The sequence below is a fragment of the Salmo salar genome, chromosome 15 (genome assembly GCF_965601325.2).
Source record: "Salmo salar chromosome 15, fSalSal1, whole genome shotgun sequence".
In the NCBI taxonomy this organism is placed as follows: domain Eukaryota; kingdom Metazoa; phylum Chordata; class Actinopteri; order Salmoniformes; family Salmonidae; genus Salmo; species Salmo salar.
The window spans coordinates 97,572,629-97,600,491 of record NC_138305.1 but is presented as its reverse complement, the minus strand read 5'-3'; the positions used below and the strand labels follow the sequence as shown (position 1 = coordinate 97,600,491).

At 38.4% G+C, this 27,863-nt stretch overlaps 1 protein-coding gene and 1 long non-coding RNA gene across 2 annotated transcripts; one reads left to right on the top strand and one right to left on the bottom strand.

The window, feature by feature from the left end:
- Nucleotides 1-1,096: 1,096 nt before the first annotated feature.
- On the bottom strand, nt 1,097-13,593 carry LOC145860920 (uncharacterized). Its single transcript, XR_014380699.1, has 3 exons — nt 13,065-13,593; nt 12,848-12,961; nt 1,097-3,918 (listed from the first exon to the last, which is right to left on the bottom strand). It is a non-coding gene; the product is annotated as an uncharacterized LOC145860920 (long non-coding RNA).
- Nucleotides 13,594-15,025: 1,432 nt separating this feature from the next.
- hoxc13ab (homeobox protein HoxC13ab) lies at nt 15,026-18,581 on the top strand. Its single transcript, NM_001139531.1, is given in 2 exon segments — nt 15,026-16,030; nt 18,175-18,581. Coding segments are annotated over 2 exon segments (924 nt in total). The 5' UTR covers nt 15,026-15,366; the 3' UTR covers nt 18,435-18,581.
- The last annotated feature ends 9,282 nt before the right edge of the window (nt 18,582-27,863 follow it).

Below are 27,863 nucleotides of genomic sequence, written 5' to 3'. Positions count from 1 at the left end.
TCAAGTTCAATGTGTTTCCATTGCATTTTCAACTGAACAGCTAGTTTTGTCACAAAAACTTTTTGAATGAAATAGCAAATGTGCCTACTCTGGTCTTGGCATCTGAGCTCTGGCCAACAGATAGCAGATACAGTGCCTGTAGGCTGTGCGGGTAGGCTAATATACATGATGAGATTATTATGGATAAGAGCGAGAATAGTTTTGTGGGTCAAATGTCAGTCAAGCATCTATCAGCATGTCATCAGAATAAGACCCTCGGTATTTATTGGAAAGGAGCATCAAGCTCATCACCTTGCACGTTCACCACCTTGTGAAGTTCATCATAGTTGATCTGTATGAGTCATAGTGGGAGGACCACACGCCGTATCATCGAGTCACTCCAAGTTTACTTCCATATAATGATGGTTATTATATCAGTATTTGCACATAAATGCGTTTCCACCTCCATTTATCGCATAATTAATTTCACCGACACAAAAAAATCCCACCATGTCAAACGAACAAATGATCTGTTGGCATGTATAAAATTGTACAGAAACGGCCTTTTTCCATCACAGCGGCCGTGTTTTTTAAATGTATTATATGATATGACTTTACTTGCACAACAGCTGTGGGTGGAAACGTGGTTACTGAGAATGATAGTTTCATAGTAACTAATCCTATATTGTTTCTTAAAGATTGTCTGAATCGTTTCCATCTACAGACATGTAAAACCCTCTGATGCATTTAATATCTTACTGATGCAGATTATTTTACAACTCCTTCAACCGTTAATTATCCAATTAAAGAGATTAATTAATTAAGGTTCCATGCAGCACCGATTATATTCGTTTTATGTTCTACCATAGAATTTAGTCCGAAGTGAAGAGTTTTGTTGGTCTTTCTATAAAATCCCACGCAGGATGAAATGTTACAAAATGTGCTTTTTCATCACCCCATTACTCAACGGAATATGTTAATGAAAAAGCTGCAATTTCATGTCTTTTATAGAATGATTCCCTGAACAAAACAACTTTTATCCAAACATGGATAGGTCTTTAAACATACCAATTAAATCAATAAAATACATTGGAAGAGTTGGGGAACAAACGATACCCACAGTTAAAAAGTTTATTTGGAATTCGTGATGTTTTGAGGTTATCTGATCACTCCAAGAACTTGATTTGGAATATACTGTGGGTAGCGGCATGCTGCTTTATTTTAACCTTTATATTTTTAGGAATATTGAAATATATAGTGTCTTCTTGAGCTGCATGTTACATGATAGAGGGAGATATGTCACTCAACACCAACAAGTGATGCCTTCAAACCGGTGTGAATCAGACTTGAATATACCTCACCACATCAATTTACAGTAAAGAAAAATGATCAACTTATTATCAATATATTGTTATCTAAGTTTAGCCGGTAATTGTGATGGAAATTGAAAGCACAACGTAATAATGCAATGTATCCTTGAATATCGGAACAAACGATGAGTTGTGGTAAGACACATTAATATAACGTTTATTCAATAAATGAAATGACATTTAAGGGCATTTAATCAGAAATGAAGTGTCGAAATATTAAAAACTTAACGATTATGTAGATGCAGTTTCTCTTTTACAGGTATCTTATCTTAGTTGGGATATGTTATTGCCTTTCATTCACCTACTGTAATACGATTTTAAAAATAGATATTTTTTATTTTAAACTGAGCTCATGGAATTGTTTAGCAGCCAGACAAAACAATGATATAGCCTATCTCACACACACACACACACACACACACACACACACACACACACACACACACACCACACACACACACACACACACACACACACACACACACACACACACACACACACACACACACACACACACACACAGGAATACACTAATCCAAATGGAGAGTCCAAACAAAGCTGACAGTTATTGTTTGGATCAAGAGTTACATGGGACGAAAGCAGATGCAGCAGGCTCCGGATGGTCTGGTCTGGCTATGGTTGACCATCACATTTCAAATATTATCAACGTTCACCTCCTTGACGTATAGCGGGCTACAGTATTGACAGTGCAGTACGTCCCATTACGCACAGATTTGTACATTTTAGAGGGACATGGACATGTCATGGATACTTCTTTGATCCAAACGGTACAGTCGCGCTCCTCAATTTGTTCAGTTGTCAAACGAATCTCTGTGATTTTTTTTTTTTTTTGGACTGACATATTACAATAGGTTAGATCCTATATTTTATTATTTTATTTTGGGTCGGGTCTGTGGACCCCGCTCTGTGTGCTACCGTTTATTTTACGACAAGGGTGAGTGAGGAGGTATTTTACTGAGCGCATCCCGGCTCTGTCTGGGGAGACAGACTTTGAACTTGAACTCAGATATTTTTGTCTAGTCATTATATGAACTTAAATAGGCAATAGGGTGTTTTATGAAATATCGATCGAAAGAAAGTAAATCGAAAGTGTATGGTTTGCGTTTTTGTGTAGATTGCAGCCTGAGAAAGTTGGGTACCTTATCCGTAAGCGTTACCTTGTAATATCTGTTGACATATTGACATATAGGCCACCTGTGGGCTACCATTCCCGTGTACCATCTGTGCATCACAGAAACATCAGGGAGTTTGAATGAAGTCAATGGCCATCTGCGTTTTCTAAAACATTGTGTCATGAAAAAATATACGTCATTTTCGGTCTTATTTCTCATTTAAGGGGAGATGGTCGTTTTAAATCCCTATATTTCGATGAGACATTTTGAAAATAAAACGTATAAGCCAAATACCAATTCCTCAACTCGATCCACATGAGACGCATTGCATTGTCAACCAGACACTTTTCGTTGGATTAAAGTGTGAGTTAAAATACGAAATTGTTTGGGCTATTTGCGCGAATTAAATAGGTCCTATACCTGCTTAATGGGAAACCCCCGTATGTTTTGGTTGTTGATTATATCGCATTTAATTTGTTAGGTTATTGAAAACATGTTCCGACAGTATATAGCAGTTATGAAACAAGAGGTTATAGAGAGGACATTAGTGAGCCAATAGCAGCTGTGCTCTCGAATCTCAAACTTGACCGATACGAACTTGTGGACCTTTTTCAGATGTCTGAGACGACTTTGAATGCATGAATAGGCTACTTCTTAGAATGGTCGTCCTTGACCTTGACCTATGACACAGACAGAGACCATAAAGTGACATTTGAATAAGTGCGAGGATATTTACATATTGTGTCTTGAAAATAGAGAATAGAGGAGACGCATTTAAATAGAAATCTGAATAGGCTGTTTTTGAATGAAGGAAGCGGTCTGTTTTCTCATATCTCATGCACGAACTGAAATTACTGAATGAACGTCTTGCAACTCTTAATATTTCAGTTATTGTGATAAATATTTTATTTTTAAGTGTGCTTGATCAGTATGCAACTGAAATATAGAGTCTATTGACTTAAACGCACGAATGCATATGCCTATTGCAGGTTAATCACGCAACCGAGATTGAAGAGATCACAAGATGTAACATCTTTCCAAAAGTTGTGACATTGAACATATATAAATGCTATGTTCAACAATGCTTTATGTATTTCAGCATTTTTTTAAAGCTTTTTGTTAATGATTTGGCATTATTTTTTATTTTATCAATCACAATCAGATCCTCGGATCAAACTCATTCATGACTGAATGCATGTAGGCTGAATCGTGTCCTTCTCAGACGTGTCCCTCTGGTTTGTTCTCGATGATGGGAGTATTCCTGAGATCCCATGACATTGTCAGCCTGTTTCACGTCTTCAGATGGATGTAGCGCATCTGCGTTGGCCACATCTAAGGTATACCTCTCGAGGAGATGACGTATGCATCGCACCATAATTCCAGGCTCCCTTCTAAAATGTATTGTTTGCGTTACGTCTTGGGGAACTGCATTGTAGCTAAAGAAAGAAAGAAAAAACGAGAGAAAAAACGATAATTAATTGACTGAATGTGGGAGAGCACTCAAACATAAGAATACAGAGTATAGTAAATACATTTTATACTCAGCTGTTATCAATACCGTGTCATCTACCTACTTGGAAGTAGCCTACAGATGTAGGATCTTAATTTGATCACTCTTTTGTTTATGAGAATATTCATGCACAGCAGGAAATGCAAACTTGCAGTGTATTGAAGGTTTAAATAGGCTTGTAAAGTTTGTAATTTCCACTTTAACATTTCAGACTTGATTTGCCCTAACATAAAAGGTATCAACCCATACAAAAATTACAATTAATTATAATCCACATAATAATTCACATTTCCTGTTGCTGCAGCATTATTTTCCTACTGTAGCAAACCGGCTCGAATTAAGATCCTACATCTGTACTCATGCCGACACATACATGCATTTGGGGATGTCTTGAGGTTTCAAAACGAAGCTGCTTCTATCTACATTCTAAGTCTTCAAATTCTAAATTCACTTTCAATTATGATTTGTGTCATAGGCCACATGCATGAGAATATGTCACATTATTGGGGTATTTGTATGCATTTCTGGTGGGTCTAAACAAAAACGACCAATATGTTTGGAACTTCATTTGTATAATTAAATTGTAGCATGTCACATTTAATACACATTTATTCGTGGTTGTTTTTAGGTTAGTATCATCAAACTTTTTAAATTATATTTCACACGGCATTTCTGTGGGGAAGGAATTTGAATTACAGCTAAATACGTCCGTGCATTGTATTGGGAATGTACCGTATAAGGCAGGCTACCACTCAATGCACGGTGATGTCACCCCTTGTGAATGAAACACCTGTTGCAAATAGGGAAACGACACAGACCAGGTTTCACAGAGCATGTTTTATATTACATGTTGCCTTGATTGGACGTTGCTTTTGAATTTAAAATGTTTTGCACGGTACTGTTCTTACATCCAAGACAAGCAGAGAGCCCCACATGGATCTGAAGAAATACTATGGCTGAGTGAGTATAACACGTTAATATTCTGAGGTTGGTATTGTCAATTTACTGCAAGTGTGGTACTTTGCAATTGTAACATACAAAATAAATTGTCATTATATTTTTATCAACATTGTTCTCATTAGCGATGGAGAGCGTAAATAGAGGCAACGTTAAGCTGCCTGTTTGTGGTGTGGCATACATGATTAGTGTACATGTCCCACTGACAGAATAATCCTGACTTTTATTTTACACCATGCAGTTTGATGCATAAAAGATAGGCCTTCATAGTAGCCTGTAGGGCATCCGTCCTCCCACACCCAATAACCAATGATTAACTCATTGAATTATGGAAGAGGACATTGCTGCACGTGCACAACCTATTCATATTAAATGTTAAACATTTCGGGATGTTTATGTTGTAGGAACGTTAGTAGCGTAGACCTACAGACTCGGTATAGGCTACTGTAAATGTTAAACACATTCATGTTTATATGTATTGTATTATATCATAGTCTGATATTATATTGTGACTTATTATACTGTGTTAAAATAAATAATGTTTATATGGTATGTAATATATCATTTGTAAACAAGATACAAAGGAACTGTGGTCAAGATGTTCCACATCTATGTAGAACTCACGAGATGTAGGCTATGTTCTTCACACCAGCAGAATACTGCTTTACGTCGTGTTATTTCATTTACTAATTCTGAAATAAATACAATTAAATAACCGTTGAATAAAAGTTCAAATATAGGCTAGATTTTAGAAAATCTGAAGAATAAGAAAAATATGAAAAATTCTCCATCCACTGACAGGTGAGTGCATTAGTATTCGGTGGGAATGTTTTCATCGCACCTCATATTATAAAATACCTTTTCATCCTTTAATAAACATGCAAAATGGAAATAAAAAAGGTAATAATATTTCCTTATCAATAGCCTATGATGTTTCAAGTTAACAGTTCACTGAAGTCAAAGGTCATTGAGACCTTAACAAAAAATCAAGCTTATTTTTTTTTGAGAAGAAACTACCAATAGGCCGGCAGTGTGTCAATAACCCAGCCTGTCTGGACAGCGGCTGTCTGAGCTCGACCTTGTTGTTGTACTGTCTGGACAGCGGCTGTCTGAGCTCGACCTTGTTGTTGTACTGTCTGGACAGCGGCTGTCTGAGCTCTACCTTGTTGTTGTACTGTCTGGACAGCGGCTGTCTGAGACCTACCTTGTTGTTGTACTGTCTGGACAGCGGCTGTCTGAGCTCTACCTTGTTGTTGTACTGTCTGGACAGCGGCTGTCTGAGCTCTACCTTGTTGTTGTACTGTCTGGACAGCGGCTGTCTGAGCTCTACCTTGTTGTTGTACTGTCTGGACAGCGGCTGTCTGAGCTCTACCTTGTCGTTGTACTGTCTGGACAGCGGCTGTCTGAGCTCTACCTTGTCGTTGTACTGTCTGGACAGCGGCTGACTGAGCTCTACCTTGTGGTTGTACTGTCTGGACAGCGGCTGACTGAGCTCTACTGTGTCGTTGTACTGTCTGGACAGCGGCTGTCTGAGACCTACCTTGTTGTTGTACTGTCTGGACAGCGGCTGTCTGAGCTCTACCATGTTGTTGTACTGTCTGGACAGCGGCTGTCTGAGCTCTACCTTGTTGTTGTACTGTCTGGACAGCGGCTGACTGAGCTCTACCTTGTTGTTGTACTGTCTGGACAGCGGCTGTCTGAGCTCTACCTTGTTGTTGTACTGTCTGGACAGCGGCTGTCTGACCTCTACCTTGTTGTTGTACTGTCTGGACAGCGGCGGTCTGAGCTCTACCTTGTCGTTGTACTGTCTGGACAGCGGCTGACTGAGCTCTACCTTGTTGTTGTACTGTCTGGACAGCGGCTGACTGAGCCCTACCTTGTTGTTGTACTGTCTGGACAGCGGCTGTCTGAGCCCTACCTTGTTGTTGTACTGTCTGGACAGCGGCTGTCTGGGCTCTACCTTGTTGTTGTACTGTCTGGACAGCGGCTGTCTGGGCTTTACCTTGTTGTTGTACTGTCTGGACAGCGGCTGTCTGAGCTCTACCTTGTTGTTGTACTGTCTGGACAACGGCTGTCTGAGCTGTACCTTGTTGTTGTACTGTCTGGACAGCGGCTGACTGAGCTCTACCTTGAACTTGGACTTCTGACGAGATGTGTCTGCGTCTGCAACCTGGGAGGTTTTTTTCTGCATTCAAGTGATTCAAATAATTGGACACATTGCTTCTCTAGACTCGTTATACTTATACTCTATACTTATATTCCCTATACTTTTCTTACTAGCATTGATTTCGCTGACAGCTGCTTTTTTAAAGTTAGTTGAATGCACAGATTGTAAGTTGCTCTGCATAAGCTAAATGGAAATGATCCAAGAGACAATATGCCTTCATGTAGGATCTGTGCAGGCTAAATGAAGACAATCTAGCCTACTGTACACCTGCATGCCTTATTTGGATATGAATATATTCTTTAACGTATTTTTATTAGATGCATGGGGCATTTGATGATTAGTATCCACCGCAGCGAGGGAATTCATGTTGTTTGTCAAATTCAAACTTTTCTTATGATGTCTGTATCCCACTGTGATATTACATAGCCTATATTCTGAATTTCATATGTGGAGCTACATCGTTTACGCAAGCTTTTTCCAGAACTGACCTCTTGTTTTCCACAAAACGATATAGGCTATTGAACGGAAAAACTGCTTGAAATGGTTACATTTGAAACACATTCAGAATCAAAAGAGTATGGGAAAATAACAAATCGCTGCCTGCGGTATTAGTCATTGTGAATGTACTGGATTTAAGTAGCACCCTTTGTTATTTCATATTCCTTAGAACCAAGAAAGAAGCGCTTTTGCTCTTTGGCACTACTGCAACTCAAAACAGCAACGCAAACACCGAGGCTTTATACAGTGCAATGGCCCTTAGCTATATGCCATCTATAGCTACATCTACACTCCCCTAACTATTTATTTGGTTAGTGAAGCTAAAACGTTTAATTTGGCTCTAGTCTATAATACAGCATTTTGGATTTGAGATTAAGATCCATTTGACCTCAAATCCAAAATGTTGTATAGAGTATAGACCCAAATAAATATTTTATCTTCACTGTCCAAATAAATACAGTATATCTATACCTTTAATTGTTTCGCATAGACCCTGAAAAACGTTGCTTGACTGCTTACCAACTTTGTATAACAAGACAAAATCCCCCTCACAAAAATATACATTATAGTATGGTATTTGTGGTTCAGACCAACTCTGCATCGCGCATGTATATGCAAATGTGTCTCGAATAGGAAGTCGTAAATAATGGAACATATCCGCAATGCGACATTAACCGATATTGATAGTTCAGTATCTCATCTCAAGACGCAAGTGAGGAAATCCACCTTCCTCTGTCAGGCAGTCTCCCCTCCCCCTAGGATTGCTCGTGCATGCCTAGGAGTGGCCCTCGCACGGATTTGGTTATGAACTGTTTGCGGTTAGCAGGCATACAAGCACTTAAACAGTCACCTTTTTATTAATTTAAGAAGAATTTTGATTTACCTGCACTAAAGAAGCTCAACAAAGGATTGTAGTTGGCTTTCAGATATTGTGATATTTGAATCCCTGTTATCTCGAGCTGATACATGCCTTTAGATGCACTTTATCAGCAGTAGGCTAGTAAATACAGGCAACAATCTCAAGTCTTCAACGATTTATAAATGCTGCAAATGTTGCCTCATTTCACATCGCTGAGTGTAAATGTAAATGTTTTCCCCCTTGTGGATGACAAAATAAAGTCAAAATTACAAAAAGTCAATGTCTAAAATATATTTAAGAACTGTTTGAATCAAACCCGTCATCAAATGATTTCGTGGACTTCTGGCTCAAAATAACATTCATATTTAACTTATATTTAACTCATATTTAGCTTATATTGTCTTGGAAATAATCAAATAGTCTGCATTATTTTATTCCAAAATGTATATGGTTATTCTGAGAGATCAACTTGTTCAGGCTACTGTCGTCATACATGCTAATGTATCAGAAAAAGTATCCTGTATTTAAACAGTTATTAGTCGCAGGCTTGTTAATTGCCTGAGCGCGCCAGACGCAGGCCTGTCATACACGAGGCACTACTGAATACAGGGGCTGAAAGAAGATGGTCGAAACTGCATGTGCACAGGAAGAAACCTGAGCCAACATGACTAACTTTCCAAACCTAGAATCCCAGAATCCTTGAACACTCGAGTTGTGTGTGTAAGCGCGCGCTATGATATGATATGCTTTGCTATGCATATGTGTGTATCTGTATGTATGGAAAAGTGATTAATTTAACAAAAAACAATATTTGGTGTAAAATAAGAAATGTAACTTAATGTCGATTGAAACGTGTTGTAATCTACGTATCCTAGACGCACACGCATAGTTCCTACAGAACACGGCTTTGGCATTAGTAATACACACATATAAAATTACTTTTTAATTTGACGTCTCATTCCATACTTGACTTCGATTAATATATATTTCCATGTTCCTTTCAATAAAAAAACTCGAACAAAATATTGAAATTATTTTATTTGTGGGTTGCTTTGAGAAGTTATCTGTGATTATTCCAATTCACTTTTACGCATGGTTTTACGCATGGGTATTTTGATTGAAATGAATTTGACTTCATGCCTATAAATATATTTTAGAGTTCATTACTTTACAAATATCATGATCGTGCAGGACATGTTTCAAACCGTGTTTCCAAATGTGAGCGCATATTTAGGTTAAATTAAGTGCACGAAACTCCATCTCGAGATTGATCTTTGTAGTTTGCTTATTCGATTAATTAAACAACAAAAAAAATAGCATATTCACTACACTTTGATGATTTAAACGACTAACATATTTCTGTGGTAATTTTGATAATCATATGTTTGATTTTCAAGCATAGCCTGAAGTTGACAAGGCAGTTAGCTAGTCGTAAATAACTGTAGTAGTTTCGACATAGAGCTTTACCTGCAGTCAATCACTCCATCCATCCATCCATCACTCACTCCATCACTCCATCCATCCATCCCGTATGCTTGCACACCAGAGGCTACTTCAGAGAATTCTACGTGATCCGCCAAGATACTGCGTCATTCTCACTATACCACCAGTGAGATTGCGCCACAGTTTTAGACATTGCAATGTTGCCGATTTTGTACAGATGTAGAAGTGTTTCAGACAGTTTGTTACAGCAGAAAATAATCCTGCAACAACAGAAAATGTTAAATACTATGAGGATTACAATTCATGACATTTGTGGTTGATACATTTTCGTAAGGGAAAATCCAGTCTGAAATGTCAAACTTCAGAAGCCTTTTTAAATCTCAAATACACTACAAGTTTAAATTAAAACGTCCTGCATTGCATGAAGGTTTTCCTGCAACAAGGTGATCAAATTAAGATCCTACATTATCCTGTTTTGTTCTATTCTGTTCTATTCTGTTCTATACTATTGCATTGGAAAAACCGACATATTGTTAAAGAATCCGCATAGAAAATAATGAATAATTCACTGAGCTAGAGAGGAAACGCTTATGTAAACAAATGACTGGTACTAAATCGCATGCTTTATGTGGTGAGCAGGCAGGGGAGCCCCACCACAGGTATGTAGGTTCCTACGCGGTCTGTCCACCATCACCATGCGGACCTGCCTAGCGGGTGTGGTGGTGATGCGGGCCCCAACCCAAAGTTTACTTCCCAAATAATTATTCTAGCCCTGCTGCCCGGCGAGACAGAGCTGGCACGATTTTAAGGATGTGTGTGTTAAATCTGGACAGAACTCAATTCCTGATATGTGCATTTAGCAGCTTCAGTTCAATGCTTGTTCACAACACTACGCTAGGCTAAGCTATATCACACTGTAGGGAAATTATTCTATTGGTGCTTGAAAAGTACATGCGTAACTGTCGGCAAGTGGTTGATTTTAGTTGATGGTGTACAGCTAGGCTGTACACCCAAGGGGTGTACGTTTTGTTTTTTCCCTAGCACCACACAGCTGATTCAATTAAACAAAGTTTGATGATTAGTTGACTATTTGAATCAGCTGCGAAGTGCAAACATCCAAATGTGCACACCTTGGGGTCCCCAGGACCGAGTTTGGGGAACGCTGCCCGGGCCTATGCTTGTGAGGTAAGAATATAACAGCGAGGTTGGGGTCAGTTCCATCCCTTCTATGTCCGGTCAATTTAGGAAATGAATCAGTTCATGAATTGAACATTCACCGTCATTTCCATTGTTTCATTTTCGCATTAGGTTGCTGGAATGGAATAGATGATAGTCGACCCCTATCCTGACCTCTTTCCTGCATGCATGTTGCAACATACTACACCTCTGGATCACTTGTTTCTTGTATATTTATAAGCGGTGTTGGGGATTAGTGAACTACATGTAGTAGTCAACTAGTAATTGAACTACATTTTGCAGTAGTTTGGTGGTAGCGGAACTATATTCAAATTATGGTAGTGTTTCCAGTAGTTAATTACTTTCTTTTTCGGAAGCTCACCTGCCTGATTCTCACTTGAAACATATTTTTCTGTTCTTGTTTAATAGGCCAAACTCCACATTCTGTTAAGATCTGACTCCAAAGTGATCTGTTCTTGCAATTTGTAGTCTATGACATTTCAGATTTAGATATGGTAATTTATCACGAAGTAGTTTGCATGTAGCGAACTACTTTTTCAAAGTAACTTTAGTTAGTTCAACTATGTGTTTCTTAAGAGTAGCTTTAGCGTAGCTTAAAACTTATTTCAGTGTGAAGTAATTGGTAGCTTGGTAAAACAGAGTAGCTTCCCCAACGCTGTTTATAGGTTTGCTATGTGGGGAAATAAGGAAGTATAACAGGATATATTATATCGGACATGATTTAGCTCATGGAGATGTAACATTTCAAGTCTTATTGAGATGTTTAATCATTAGCATGTATTATAATTATATAGAGGATGTTCCATAGCTCGCATGAGGGGAGTTTCACTAGAATGTTTAGAAATCTCAGTTATCAGAATACTAAGAGATGAAAGGAAGATCTATTTTTGCTTGATCATATGGCTTCGTTAGAATTAGGTTATGATATAGGAGAAAATATTTGGACTTTCGAAGCACTGAAAACTTGTATTGTGTCATTGTTGGGTGCTAGTTTACTGCAGATAAAGGATATCCTGAACGAATAGGGTCTTATAACCCAAAGTAATGCAATTATAACTATATCGTTGAGTAGATCTTTTATTGCGCAGGGAAATGTAATGTAACCCATCTACCCAAAATACATGTTGTTGTCTTTACACGTATAAGGACGCATAGGACTATAACTGTATTGTCATAGGCCGGGCCTGCACACTTTTCAAGAAGCTTGCCGCCCGATACAGAACGTTGGAGTTAGTTTAAATACCTGTATAACACCCAAACTTACAAATCCATTCATTTTCTATGACTCTTCCACTCTCAACCAGAGGAACACGTTTGAAAAAGGACTCTAAATGAATCATAAGCATAGTAATTTTTCATGCAGTAGAAATGATTGGCGTGATATGTTTAAGAAGTTATCAGGTAAATATGTATCTCAAGGGAACAATGCTCAATATTTGGTTACAAGTTAAAGGTTTTCTTTTTAAAAACTGCCGGCTTGGCAACTCCCCGTTAACAAGAGAACACTATGTGTACTTGGAATGGTGTGGTGGGTAAACCTCGCTAACAAAATGACATTGCAACATTTGTATAAGCCTATAAACCATCCATCGAAATCCATATAAAATGGATAACATTTATTAACACCTCACAGTGGCAAAGTTTCATGACAGAAAGCACATGCGTTAGTTGTAGTAGCCTAATGCATTGTTATTGCACGTCTGTCTGTCTCCTCTTCTCCACACAGCCACATACCTATTAGTTGTCTTGTCCCTTTAAAAACACCGGAAATTACTTGAGCCACTATTGGAGTGCAGTCCTTCCTCTTACTAGCCACTCCGCAGGTATTTCAGAGCCAGGGTCTGTAAACTACAGAAGGAGTTTTCATGCATACTCGACAGCGTGAGTGTGAAGTTCATTCTTGTCTGTCTAGACTCTGATTACGACCTTGTTTGTCTGCGTTTTTTTTTACCTTGACCTTGGACTTCCGTGCAGCTGCCATTTGGATGAGCCGGCCCTCCATATCTGTAATCTCCGGACAGGAGACAACAGCTTACTAGTTGTCTCTCACGACGAATTACAGCACAGCCATCTAGTTGTAGCCTGGCTTTCCATTTCCTGTCTAGATATCCATCTAATGTGCACAACTCTGGCACAATGGTGCTACAACTGTTTAGCTGTCAGCTTACAGTCGATTGGACCAGAGATTCAAGTGATCGGAATTTGTTGTCTGAGGCAGTGACATCTTTCAGGATAGGCCTAAGCATCACAAGTAAAACTGTTTAATTTGTTGAATATTCAATTGTCCTATCCTATTATCAACCTTCAAAACACCGGGACAACCTTTGGCGTCCTAAACACATATTACAAACATGTGACATTTACATTGTCTATGATTTTATGATTTCCACATGTTAATGTAGACTATTATCACCAGTTATAGACATTAGTCTAAAGGAAAGAAGGACAAATGAATCAGAAACGGAATCTTTATTCCAAACTACGAATATTTGTAATAAATAAATGGATATGCAAACAAATAAAGACTCGTACATGTGAACCAAGGCTCCCGCGTGGCGCAGCGGTCTAAGGCACTGCATCTCAGTGCTAGAGGCGTCACTACAGATCTTGGTTCGATCCTGGACTGTATCACATTCGGCCGTGATTGGGAGTCCCATAGGGCGGCTCACAATTGGCCCAGCGTCGTCCGGGTTAGGGTTTGGCCGGGGTAGGCCATCATTGTAAATAACAATGTGTTCTTAACTGACTGGCCTAGAAAAATAACATTTTTAAAAACCTGGTCCAACCGCTTATTTTTATTTCAACTGACAGGGTATTATTAAAAATAGTGGAACTAACAAAACTCACTTGCGAGGTAAATTTTTCTGAAGTCTATCACTCTACCTATTGCAAAAGGCTGGAAAAGCTGAAGCTTTTTGCGTAAGCATAGCTATCAATATTTCTTCGAAGACGAAGGCATACGATAAGAACAAAATATAGACAGATCTAATTTAGCTAAACCTGACCCAAGATTCAGCTTTTATGCGTTACCTTTGGATTACCCAAAAGGTGCCAAATGTGATGCCCAATATTTTCTCTCACAAATATGATTATTATTGTTTTAAAAAGAAAGGATAAGTCATCTTTAGAGCTCAAATAAAGTGTATTTGGAATACGTGATTATATCTCACCAAGTACATTTTGAAATTAAAGATGCAATCCTGTAGCATAATTCAAAGCTCTGAATTCATTTAAAAAAAATTAGACCAAGAAGTTGAATTCATGCCAACACAGTTTCGAAATCCTGAAACTGCTTAGCCGTAGTTAACACAGTTTGCTGACAAACATATAGCCTTAATGATTAACAATGGTCGGTCGTATCATTATTTGTATTCCTAAGAAATGTGCATTTGTGTCTGCATTGCCATACCAATATTAGTCGAAAAATATATAATATTAAACATTTTTTTAGACATGGTCAATAGTGTGTTAACCACTCCTGTGAATATGCAAGTCTGAATATGCATTTTAATCGTCATGCAGCCAAAACATTTTCCACTCTGACTCTAAAAGAGATTATTGTATGGAACATTGCATTTGTTAGTGAAACCAGCACACTGTCACGCATTGAAGCGAATGAAATATGATGCAAGTTGTTTACTTTAGTATAAATCAAAAAATGCCTAGACCTGCATATTAATTTATTATAACAATATTTTTCGTCACGCTCAGTAATTAAATGTTTCTTTCCATTTAAGTAATTTAGCAGACGCTCTTGTCCAGAACAATAATGGTTAATTGGCTTGCTCAAGGGCACATTCACATATTTTTCACTTTCTCAGCTCGGGGATTCGAACTAGTAACCTTTCAGTTAACGGCCCAGCACTCTAACCGCAAGAGTACCTGCGGCTACTTCAGGTTAATGTTTTCCAGTGTCGGCCAAACTTTGCAGGTTGTTTTCATTTCCCCTTCTTCGTCTAAGGTTTCCAACCTCCCCTTTAAAGATGTTCGCGTAGGTGACTTCAGCCAATGATAGGACCCTGGATTCCCCAGAAAGAAGCGATGAAACTTGAGCTGCTAGTTGTTTATAGGGCTTTTCTCCCCCCACTCACAAGCCTCAATCTCTTCGGGCTGGTTAGCATATCACGTGTCAGAACCATAACGAACTGGACACACGGGGTCATGGTTGCGCATGCGCTCGCGTAATATGTAGTTGGAAATGAGGTGTCCGTCTTGGAGTAGTCGACTTTTAAAAAGCATCCGCAACCCCTGATATGACAACTTCACTGGTTCTGCATCCACGCTGGGCGGACACCTTGATGTACGTTTATGAAAAAAGCCCGAATGAAAATAATCCGAATAAAAACCAAACAATGGAGGGATTGAGCGGGAATTGCCCGGCGACCCATTGCAGGGACCTAATGTCGCACCCTGGGTTGGGGCGACATTCGGGCACTATAGCGACCCATCAGGGCTCTATGTACTCGGATATATCTTCCCCAGACACCGGCCGACAGTGTCCTGCTCCCCAAACCTCCTCCAGTCCATCTCTGAGCTATGGTTATCCGTTTGGAAACCCTTATTACGGTTGTAGGTTATCTCACTCGCACAACGTGAACTTGCAACAGAAGCCCTGCTCGTACCACCCTGCAGAGAAATATGGCGACCCCACCAGCACCGCTTTGCCCACCGAAGAGCTGTCTAGCAGGGCGAAAGAGTACGCCTTCTACCCCAGTTTTGCTAGCTCGTACCAAGCGGTTCCTGGATATCTAGACATGTCAGTGGTTCCCGGGATCAGCCACCCCGAACCCAGGCACGACGCCTTGATTCCTATGGAGGGCTACCAGCACTGGGCTCTGTCGAATGGCTGGGATGGGCAGGTGTACTGTTCCAAGGAGCAAACACAGTCCACTCATCTTTGGAAATCTTCATTTCCAGGTATGAAATTAAACATGTTTAAAATGTCCTACTCCCCTCATCATAACGTAGTCTTCTAATTTACCATGTGGCACACCAAAGCTATAGCTAAGCCTTTATGTCAATTGTTATGTGTAGAGTTATATATAAACGACAATGTATAGCATCCCTTTAATACATTCTTGAGGCACAGCGTAATATTTGTGCAACATTTCACAGCGTAATGAAAATGACAGTCAGGAATGGTAGGCTATTTTCATCCACTCGGTCCTCTAATACAGGGGGAGTGGTGGCGCGATTGGTTGGTTATGAGGCTGATCCTTCAATATGCCAAAATCAATGTCACGTCCTTCAATTTAACTCAACACCAGGGTTTGTGCTTTAGTTGAAATCACAGCTGAAAAACCTATCGTCAGAGAAAATAGCTTACTCGGTGTGATTTTATGTATCTGGTGATAAACACTATAAACGCGCATTGTAGAAACAAAACAATTCGTTTCAGCTTTGTTATTTACAAGTCACAACATGAATACAATAGCGCTTAAACCAGGTAGTCAGTCATGCAGCGGCATAACAACATACCTTTGCGCTTGTATTATAAAAGCAAGCTAGGCTACTGTTTGGATTGTGCCAATAAATCTCTGCCGAATCTTTGTCAACAGCGCCCAATGTTTCGCGAGGGCGCGTTTTGCATGTGAGAATCAATGTTCCATTCGCCCATGACCAAAGCATCTAATACCTGACTCAAATACTGTGTTGCATTAGTATTTCATAACTATTTATAATTCAATGGTTTTTTGAAAGACAAGCTTTCCTTTTGTATTGGCTACATAGCCTAGTCTGATATTTGATCAAGAAAACACGATCCATAAGCGTCCATTATGCTGTTTACACGGTGTTTACTAGAGTGCTTAGTTAACCACAAAGTTTTATCGTCTTGGTGAAATGTGTATTTGCATTTCGGACACGGAGGAGTTGTTGCCCTAGCTAGCTCTCCCCTCACGCCATTTTGCCTCCTTTTCCAGGAGATTCCTCAAAAACACACACGCGGACGTTGAGCGCGCGCGGATGACGCACAACACACACGCACAACACAAACACAAACAAACTCTTTCTCTCACACACACACACACACACACACACACACGTGTAGCCTATGGCTCTGTTATAGACAACTTTTTGAGCAAGCCAGACAATCCTACCTCATAACTATAGGTAGCTCAAGTCGCATCCCAATTCCCAACATAAATCAAACTTCAGCTGTTTGCGCTTTGGCCCTATGTATGCAAAAGGCTGAGCGCGTCAACGGGTTCTTGATAAATAAGTGTTCATCGGATTCTCACAGTACAATACCAAACATCTTCAAAGATCCAGGGCATACCTGCATAATTACGCAATGATATGTCCACTGTCGAAAAAAGTATTGTTGATATATTGATATATTTATATCAAAACCATAAACATTGTGAGTATTATATGAACATCGTTAAGTATTTGGGGGTAACATTGTGTACATCAGCAAGGCAAAACATGTTTTTCTCATAAAAATCTGATAAAATACTATACTTACATCCTCTTTTCGATGTATATAAGGAGGTATAAACAATGTATCGACCGCCAAGGCCCATCTCTGTGTCGTTCATATCTTTATTACGGATCAAGATTCTTATATTTTGAAGAAATACAATTTGTCATGCGTACTGAGTGCCTGTAACTCAAAGAAAATATGTTCTAATACCTCATACACCTCGTGCCTAATACCTCATACACCTCGTGCCTAATACCTCATACACGGCCTCGGTGGCCTAATACCTCATACACCTCGTGCCTAATACCTCATACACCTCGTGCCTAGGCTAGAATATATATAACAATGTGCTTGATATATGCTTGTATTTGAACATCAAGGAGGAAAGCTTATAGATCAAAACGTATACCACTAAAAAAGTAAATACCAATTGTGCGTCCAAAAATATCGCGCGTAATGTTTAAATTTCGCCCATAGATAATTTATTAGTCTGAATCTAACGTCTATGAGGTATTTTTGACATAAAAGGCATTTCCATAACAATCATATTGATACATGAAATACATTTGAAATAATCAGATTAGTGAATAGTGGTGGGAAATGTGTTTGCGTAATACATATCTCCTTTTCTCTCCAGACGTAGTCCCTTTGCAGCCTGAGGTCAGTAACTACCGTCGTGGACGTAAGAAGCGGGTTCCCTACACCAAGCTCCAGCTGAAGGAGCTGGAGAAAGAGTACGCTGGCAGCAAGTTCATCACCAAAGACAAGAGAAGACGCATCTCCGCAGGGACCAACCTCTCAGAGCGCCAAGTCACAATTTGGTTCCAGAACCGACGGGTGAAAGAGAAGAAATTTGTCAGTAAATCCAAGACTAGTAATCATATGCATACTACTTGATAGATTCCCGGGCCATTCTACACTGCAGCTGATATCCATCCCACCATCTTCCAGTCCATGATTTACCTCTTAGCAACAACCAAGCCAGAAGAACACTTCGGCAGTGTATTTTAATTCAATTCCAATGGTCCACGCTACAAACCCCTTTTTTTCGATTTAGAGAAAGAAATGCTCTAAAAACTGTGAAAATATTGAGAAATCAGTTCAACGTTGTTTTATATGAATGTACATATATAAATATATAATATTTAAAACGATATTTGTATTTCAAAAAGACACAAGGATTGCGTGTTTTTTTTCTCTCAAACCAATCTCACGAGGAATATTGACTTTTCCAAGACTTTTCATCAAAACAAGATATTTTCATCATGTCATCAACAGAAAGTTAACTGAAATATGGACATAAACTTGTCAGGGAGAACGATAACTTCAATTAACTCGAAATTCTACACAAAAAAACAATGAGATGTATTTTCTTCACAGACTGGGTTTTTGCTGGGGCGACGGATGATACAATGGTTCTCTAAAATTGCTCCCGTTCCGGATTTCAGAAGCTATATATGTTGTCTTCCTGTCTTTTCTGTCTTTCTTGTTAATAGGGTAAAAGCAAGGCTGCTATTGTTATACATGTACAGTGCAATGCCTTCATTATTTAATGCAAATTCTCTCGTATGACAGGGCTGTAAATTGGAATGTCTCAAACTCTTTATGTGTTCCTTTATCAGTGAAGGGTAATGTCTGTCATGCAACTTGAATGATTGTAAGCAATTAAAGTCAGTGAATATTACACATAAATGCACATTCGTTTTCTTTTGATTCCTGTTTATAGTGGGCTATATATAGTACATTAGAAGCTGTTCAGTCGCTTTGGAAACAGACAGTCTTGTATGTCCTGCAGTAGGCTATGTACACTGTTTTATGGTGTTTTAAACAAACTGGTGACATGTTTCATAAAGACATGTATTTTCACCCCGGTCAAGAAGGTTATTTGTTGAAATATCATGAATGAAATGTTGTGCTTGTTTCCTGTAGTAAGTAATCATATCACTTAGTGGAACTTAGTTTGCAGTGCATTCTGTCTGACATCCTCGTGGCCGGTCCAACAAGTAGGACCGACATTGAACAGCACTGGTATTGACGAACCGTTTGTATAGAAGAGGATAGAAGTGTATACGTGCTTTGGATAGACATGTATGATATTGACATGTACACCTAGGAGATCCATAGGACACAAATGATTCACATTCAACTGTGTATCCTTTGACGCGTTTACTGAGGATAGGTTGTACGGGTAGGAGTAAGTAATAGGCCCACCTAATACAGGCCTGTATAATAAGCCTATATTGCACTGTTGTTTAAGTAGAGAATGAACATTTCCACAAAGTTCAATGTGGAGTCTTGCAATGTGAGATTACGACGTCTTCTTGGATCATTCCGATTCTTCCAATTACTTCCTTCTAACTCAGCTGAATATAATAGAAATGGCTGCTTACCAGATGTATCAGGACACAGCAACAGTATTCGCTAGCCTCGTGTTCGGTATTGAGCAGCAAACGAATAAACGATCAGTGATAGGCTATATTTGGTTTTTCATGCGTAATAGGCCTACATTTATATCAAAGCAATGTAGGCATACAATGTCTTAATGTCTTCTTACCTTCCTAAAGAAACACAATACCCTGAATAACTAAAACATTTCATACACACACACACACACACACACACACACACACACTGTTCTTTAAATCCAAGTTCATGCTAAAGTAACGTATTTCAGTTTCACTGAATCCATAGACTTACAGCAGCTTAATGCGTCCACATAAGTTTCCTTACCCTAGAAATAACGAAGCATTCCATAACAGAGGAGACCTTCTCCATGATTTGCCCGCAGTTACTCGTGACTCGTGATATTGACTTGCTTTTTCAGGTTGACTACAAGCCTCCGAAATACCTTTTCGTATACATGCGTAATAGCGTATGTGTCATATATATGTCATAAGTTAGCTATAATTTCTCAAGGAATGTAAAGTAAGTACTTTGTGCCTAAAACTGGATATAAACTTGCGTTTAAATTGATTTAGCGATTTCTACTTAAAGTTGGTTCACACGCTATAGAATTCCGTCCAAAGTCCATAACCTATACGTTCTGCAAATGTATTGAAGCTGGTATAGTATCATCGTCTCCGCCATTGTTAGGCCTATTTTATAGAACCAATATACTGTAGATATTCTTAGATTGTTACCATTCTTATTTCTGGTATTAAAGGACACACCACACACAGAGAGAGATGGGACCACTCACCAAACATCAAGCAAATAACACTATGCCTTTTTCTCCGTTTCTTGAAACCTTTCGCACCATTAGCCACGGGACTACTTGTGGCCATATGCTTCATTGGTCAACCTGATAATGCTTCTTTGAAACTGTAGTAAGCAAATGCAAAGCGTATAAAAAGCGGTGTTTGACGTCAGGGGCACCTCTTTACCCTTGACCGTGACTATGCAGCCAGTCACTTTGACCTTGACATCAGAGCAGCGCGTGAATACTAAACAGGGGGCTGGGCGAGCGTAGCAGGGAAGGCCCACGGTTTGTTTACAGGCAAATAAGGTGTTTTGTCCCTGTCTAGACAGCTAGACTTAATAACATGCCATAAATACATAAAAAGGGGAAATGCACCGATATCCTACTGACCTGACCATCTCTGACTGGTGACCAACTCTGAGTGAGCCTTATCGTTAACATTTGGGTTTCTGTGTCATCGTTTGTGTTAAACAGAGCATACCTTACTCCCAAAGTGGGTTATTCTCTTCTCTCCTCTCTCTCTCTCTTCCCCGTGCTACTCAAAACCAACCAATGGTTTCATTCTCTCATCATGAAGTGTGCGTGTGTGTTATTGACCACAAAGGACAGGTAGAACTTTGACGTTTCCCAACGCCGACGCCTATCTGACTGCAGCGAGCAGCCATGACGGCTCGAGACACGGCTCACCTCACGCGCAGCTTCTGTCTGAGAATAAATGAAATATGCCGAAGTGGGACGTCGCCCATGGTATACCGATTTAAGGTAATGGCCATTTTTCTTATTTTATTTATGCATATTTGGTCAAATGACAGCACATTTTAGACAACTGATAATCCTTTTTGTGCTAGAAAGTAAAACTTTGCTTGGTTTAGCTGCTATAGGCATTGTTATTCATGTGCAATAACAATCTTTGAACAACTTTGGAAATGTAACTCTTAGTATGTCAAACTAGACCGACCGGTTTGCATTGTTGTGTTAGGAAATGTAGTTGTATTTGACAAGAGGGGTTTTTAACACATGAAGAATGAATTTGTTCTCTCTGGGAAATGTTTGGGCTATGTTCTATAATGTTTTGGGTAAGATAAATGATGAAAATAAATAAGATGTGATTGTGGTATCAGTTTGCAATTGTTCATCTCAAATTCAAAAAAGGTATAGTTAGAACCTCATGTAGACCTATGTTTTTTACTCTGCATCCATTCTTTGAATACGTGAGATATCGTCATGTACGGACAAGTAAATCACAGTGTTTTATTTAAGGATGTCAATATGCCGCCTTTCTATTCAAGTATTAAAAACACGATTTTATTTAAAACAATATTTTGCAATGAAGGAAAACCAAATGACAAATATCAACCCACCCACCCACACCACCCAACACACGAACTATTTGTTGTAAACTTACTTCATACTTCTACAGATCTTGTATTTCCACTAAATACACTGAAAGTGAATGGACAATTTGAATCATGACAAATCCAGAACAATTATTCAGACGTTTACTTTATGTAATCCAGGATTTCATATTGGCCTAGTTAATTTTCATACATCACGCTCAATCTACAATATCTGAGAACGTTTTACGTTGAGAATTATGAAAATTGGCTCATATCTATGACGTGACAAACTTAGATATTGCGTGTTGACTTAGACAATTTAGTGAAACAATTGCTAATTAAATCAGGCACTGAGGGTGTCGAAATTCTTGAATCATTCACGCAAAGGCTTAAATCTTTTGATTTAAATGTTTATTCACTCAATATTGTCAATCATTTTCGGCATTCTAACTGATCATTTCCGCAAAGAGTGTTTTGTCCAATCAAAAACACAAGACAACTTCACTCCAAATGGAATGGAATAATTTGTCCAGTGAAAATGGCATGTAGTCGTACACTTACTTCCTTTAGATTATAACAAGTAACCAAAAAGTACTTATTTGATACAAGTTTCAAAATGTAAATGAAAGCTTTGGCTAATGTGTAGGCCTAGCCTGGTTAAATGATTAAATAAGGCTATAGAGTGAATAGCTTGTGGTTGCTGCCAGGCCCGGTCCAACCAAATAGATGGCGCTGGTCCCAGCCAGCATGTTGCTGAGCAGGGTTCTAGAGGGCAAAAGCTGAGTTGAGAAGGGGGCTGATAACCTCTGGTGGTGGCAAGGTGAAATACCAGGGTGTAGAAATAAAACTAGAGTTTATTTTTGCATTCATTCAGTCAGTCACATGGACGGGTTGGTTGTTTAGGCTTGGCTTAGATTGTTGACAACATATAAACTATATTTCGTCTCCAATGTTTATTGAAAACATAAATACATTTGCACAATGAGCACTTGTCTCTCAAATACATCGTTACAGTTGTTGGTTATTAAGCTAGCGACTTTTAGCCATATTAGTATAGACATTAGTCAAAACACCTCAAAACAAGTCATGGTATCAAGAACAATATAAAACCAGCTGAAACGAGCCAACTACGATTCCCCACATGGTAGTTATTGTAATTGTTGCTAGCTATATGGCTATCCAGAATCACAACAACAGATTTCTGCCCTGTTGAAACGCACGCATTGTTTTCGTGACATTGTCGTCTAACCCATCTATACAACGAACGATGCTGCATCTTGTAATTATCATTCTTACTATTAGGCTATTACTTTTTAACATCAATAGGCCTATATAGGAGCCTAACACTAAATCCATATTCATATTTTAACATAGTATTGTTATTATTGTTGCTGTTATATTTATACCATGTCTTGTTTTGAGGTGTTTTGACTAATGTCCATGCTAATATGGCTAAAATCCGCTAGCTAGTTAACCGACACTATAACGATGTATTTGAGAGACAACAAGTGCTCATTGTGCAAATGTATTTACGTTTTCAGTAAACATTGGAGACGAAATATAGTTTACATGTTGTCAACAATCTAAGCCAAGCCTAAACAACCAACTCTATGTGACTGACTGAATTTGTTGATCTTATTATTGTTGTTAGTGAAGTTTTAGTTTTGTTGTTGTTATCATTATACAGTACGCTATATTCATTATGCATATTGTTGTTTTGTTGTGGTGATGTTATCCATTTCTTAAATCCCAACACAACGATTATGCTTCATAGCGTTTATACATTTCTTATATCCCAACATAACGACGTCCCATAGCGATTTTGAGTTTTAGCGACTCTTCCCTCTTAGACACGTGAGGAATATTTTCAAGATGATTCATATGAATGGTTTATGTTGTGTTGGTAATGCTATTTGCATCATTTTTTAGCTATAGCTACAGGCTCTTCCAACGCCAAATTATGTAGATGGTAGATTCGTTTGTAGGTATTTATTTAGGCCTACTGATTAGGAATAATAATGTTATGCATAATAGGGCTGTGCGTAAAATGCCTGAGTATATGTCAATTGATTGAAAATAGAGAGATTGTGATTGATTTGTAACTACTAAATATATTAATCAATTCCCTCAGCTGTTCTGAAAGAATTTGATAATTACTTGGCAGAACCACACACGCACGCACACACACACACACACACACACACACACACACACACACACACACACACACACACACACACACACACACACACACACACACACACACACACACACACACACACACACACACACACGCACAGGTTTACACTGGCCGAATAGTTATATAACTTTATCATTTATAACATTTTAATTCACAGGCAATTATATGATATTTCGCAATGATCTTCCAAAAACAAATGTTTTGAACAAATGTTTTTTGACGGTCAAGTTCAAAGGGTATGCACCCATAGACTGTTGTTAAAATATCGAATATTGTAACACGAGCAACTTCGTTATAGGTATGATATTAAATCATAATTATTAATAATTTAACGTTTAATATAAGCATATATAACTGTTTACCTTAAGCATTTTAAGTCAATGGTTATGATCTAGTTCACTATTCTTTTTTCTAAATGGAAACTTCTTCCTATATTAAAATAGACAGAATTAAATAGGCTAAAATCTTGCAGTTCTCCCCGCGTTGCTCACAATCAGGGAGGTCTTATCCTTGAGGGGAACTTTAAAAAAGATCCAAGGCCATAACCGTGGCAACCTGTCTGCACAAAATCAAAGTGGAGTAAAAAAGTCCTTTGTTTAGGCTATTTCCCTGTCTGGACAGGCCGAGAGATTCCAAGACAGAAATTCCAATCCCGAGCCTCCAGACAGCGCACGAGACAGTGACCTTGAACTGACAACCAGTATTTCCCAACTGTCGTTTTGTAAAAGAATATAGACTTATAAAAATACTTATTTTCTTAGAATATCTCAGAATATCAGTTGAGTGTTGCTCAATTCCCCTACGCTTCTAATGGTACCGTCTGTATCAAATGTGAATCCAGAAATCGTTGAGTGTGAATGTGAAGTGGGCTTGTTGGAGAGCTGGTCTGGATCGAAGGCGTGGTGGCATTGGGGGGTCTGGTCTGCTGCAGCACAACGACGCTGTTGCCTCTATTCTCTTTGAGGTAAAGTGGAACCATTATATATCATGCAGATTCACTTGTAATATATATATATATATATATATATATATATATATATATATATATATATATATATATATATATATATATATCGATAATTAAAGCTCTACTTTGAAAATGGTCATGGACTTCTCATTACATGGTTACAGACATTTTCTCGTCTTGTAATTAAGGTTTTTGCATTGGCAACTTTTCCTAGAATGGAATACTATGTCGTAATTAAGAACATGAGAGGTTGTGAACTAAACCGACACCAAGTAATCTCCCATAGTGCTCAGACGGCTGTAGCTAGGCTCATAACATATAATAACATGTAATAACATTTATGTTGTTGTACTGCATTGCAATACTTACTAAGGGTCTGCAATGATTGGAGAAGAAATTCTGAAAGTGCACGAGGCCAAATTAAAACTCAAAGAATTCAAAGCAGCGTCTCCAATTTCAGATGTATATTTTTCGTTCTATTTCGAGGCTGAGGCACGCTGGGTCTCTGTGATATCTGTCACCGCTGTCGGTGGATCAAATAACGTGTGGCTTGCATCAAATCATGGCTGAGTTGAAAATTGTGCAGCGACCAATGTAGCCTATGTAAAACTAATTAGGCTCGTATTCTCAGATAAGGCTTTGCAATTCTTGTCTATGCAGGAATATTCAAATTGCAAGTATAAAATGCCACATTCTTAACATTTACATCTAAAATGTTATATAACTACTACAATTACGTTGTCAATAGGTCTAAGTTATTTTATTTACAGATATTTTATATTTTATATAGTTATGCTGTTATGACGAATAATATGAACATTTGGACAAAGAGTTATAAATCCACGTTATAGCAGACCATTAGTATTACTATACATCAAATAGGATGGCAAGGAGTTATATTCCTTTACCATACCCTCAACACACAGTTATATATGTTGTAATATCCTTATGACGTATAACGGCGCGTGAAAGTTCATTGATATTATGGTAACGCATGCTTCATGAAAATAATGTGAATGGTTAACATGTTTTAAGATCAATAAAGCGCAATTTTGTGCATGCACTTGAGTAGCACTGACATATTCAGAGCAATATGCATTCATTAATACATGTAAGTCTTTATTTAGTAGGCCTTATTTATGCCTATAAGAAGTTAGCCGTAATCGTCACCAGTTCTACAGACATCTGGGAACCTAGGCAATGAGCCTTAACCCATAAGTATACACACGTGCGCATAAGAGACGTTACATAATTACATTTAAAAGGGGTATGCATTTTTGATTACAAATGTGCAGATCTGAGGCGGCAGTTAGCCTAGCGGTTGAGAGTGTTGGCACAGCAATCAACAATTTGCTGGTTCCAATCCCAGAGTAGTCTAGGTGAAAAATCTATCAATGTTCCCTTGAGCAAGGCACTTAAGCCTAATCACTCCTGTAAATCGCTCTGGATAAGAGCGTCTGCTAAATTACGTGTAATGTATGTGTTGATCTATACATTTGTTTTTTGTCGGTCTTGCCCGGTGGCTAAACATTACGTAACTTCAGAAGAATTAATATGTGTCAGTACTAAGCTATATATTAGAAGGATTTATATCGAAGAATGCACTCTGAGTCTAAGCATTTCCAGATACCTTCAATGCAACTGATGAGAGGATCTGTGGACCAGATGGGAGGAGAAGAAAGAGAAAGAATATGGTACCATACCATCCACTGGCATATTATAAGGCTGTTTATGTTGAACAATTTGACAGGCTTAGACCACATTGGAATGTATTCGCTAACTGGAGAAAAAAAAATGTATGAAATGTATGCATTCACTACTGTAAGTCGCTCTGGATAAGAGCGTCTGCTAAATGACTAAAATGTAAATGTAAAATGTACGTGCCTGAATGATATGCATAGGAGTCGTATTTAAAAAAATATATGGTAAAGCGATGTAATTTTTTTGCTGAGACTAAGCATTCATTTTTGCTGTTGTACTATAGCCTATAAGAAAATATTTTTCCTCTAAAATTGTTCTCTAGCGGTGCTTTACTATTATAACAGCTACGCTGTGATGCGTAATAGCGATTCCTACAGAACATCTTCAGAATGATAATATCACAAATCAACTAATTAATGGAATATGGTTCAGTTCGTCTCCACCAATTGAATCAATTATGTTCCCTCTGCTAACTTGTAAAGTTTATATAAAATAATTGTGAGAGGTATAGGCCTATCACCCTCCCCATAGAGTTTGGCTGCTAACGTTTATAGGGGGTATCTGTTAAAGTTGTTCATGGGTGTATGAGAGAATACTATGTGAGATATACACTCTTAAAGTAACCTTACAGAATATCGTCTGACTTTAACAGAGCCGCTAGAGTAGAGAGCAGCAATGAGCAACAGTCTTTTCTTAAAACAAGCTTGTAAAAGACGGACATCACAGCTTTATATGACATTTAATTCAAACATAATTTGCTCGAAAAAAACGATGCACCTTCTCCTTCTAGGAAAATAAATAGTTTTCATAAGAAATAGTATTTTAAAACCTTTGCCAGCTAATAAAGACATTAAACGAGACTAGGGACTGTTACATATATTTGTACAGTAGAGGAGAAAAAATGAGAAGTAGGTTTAGAATC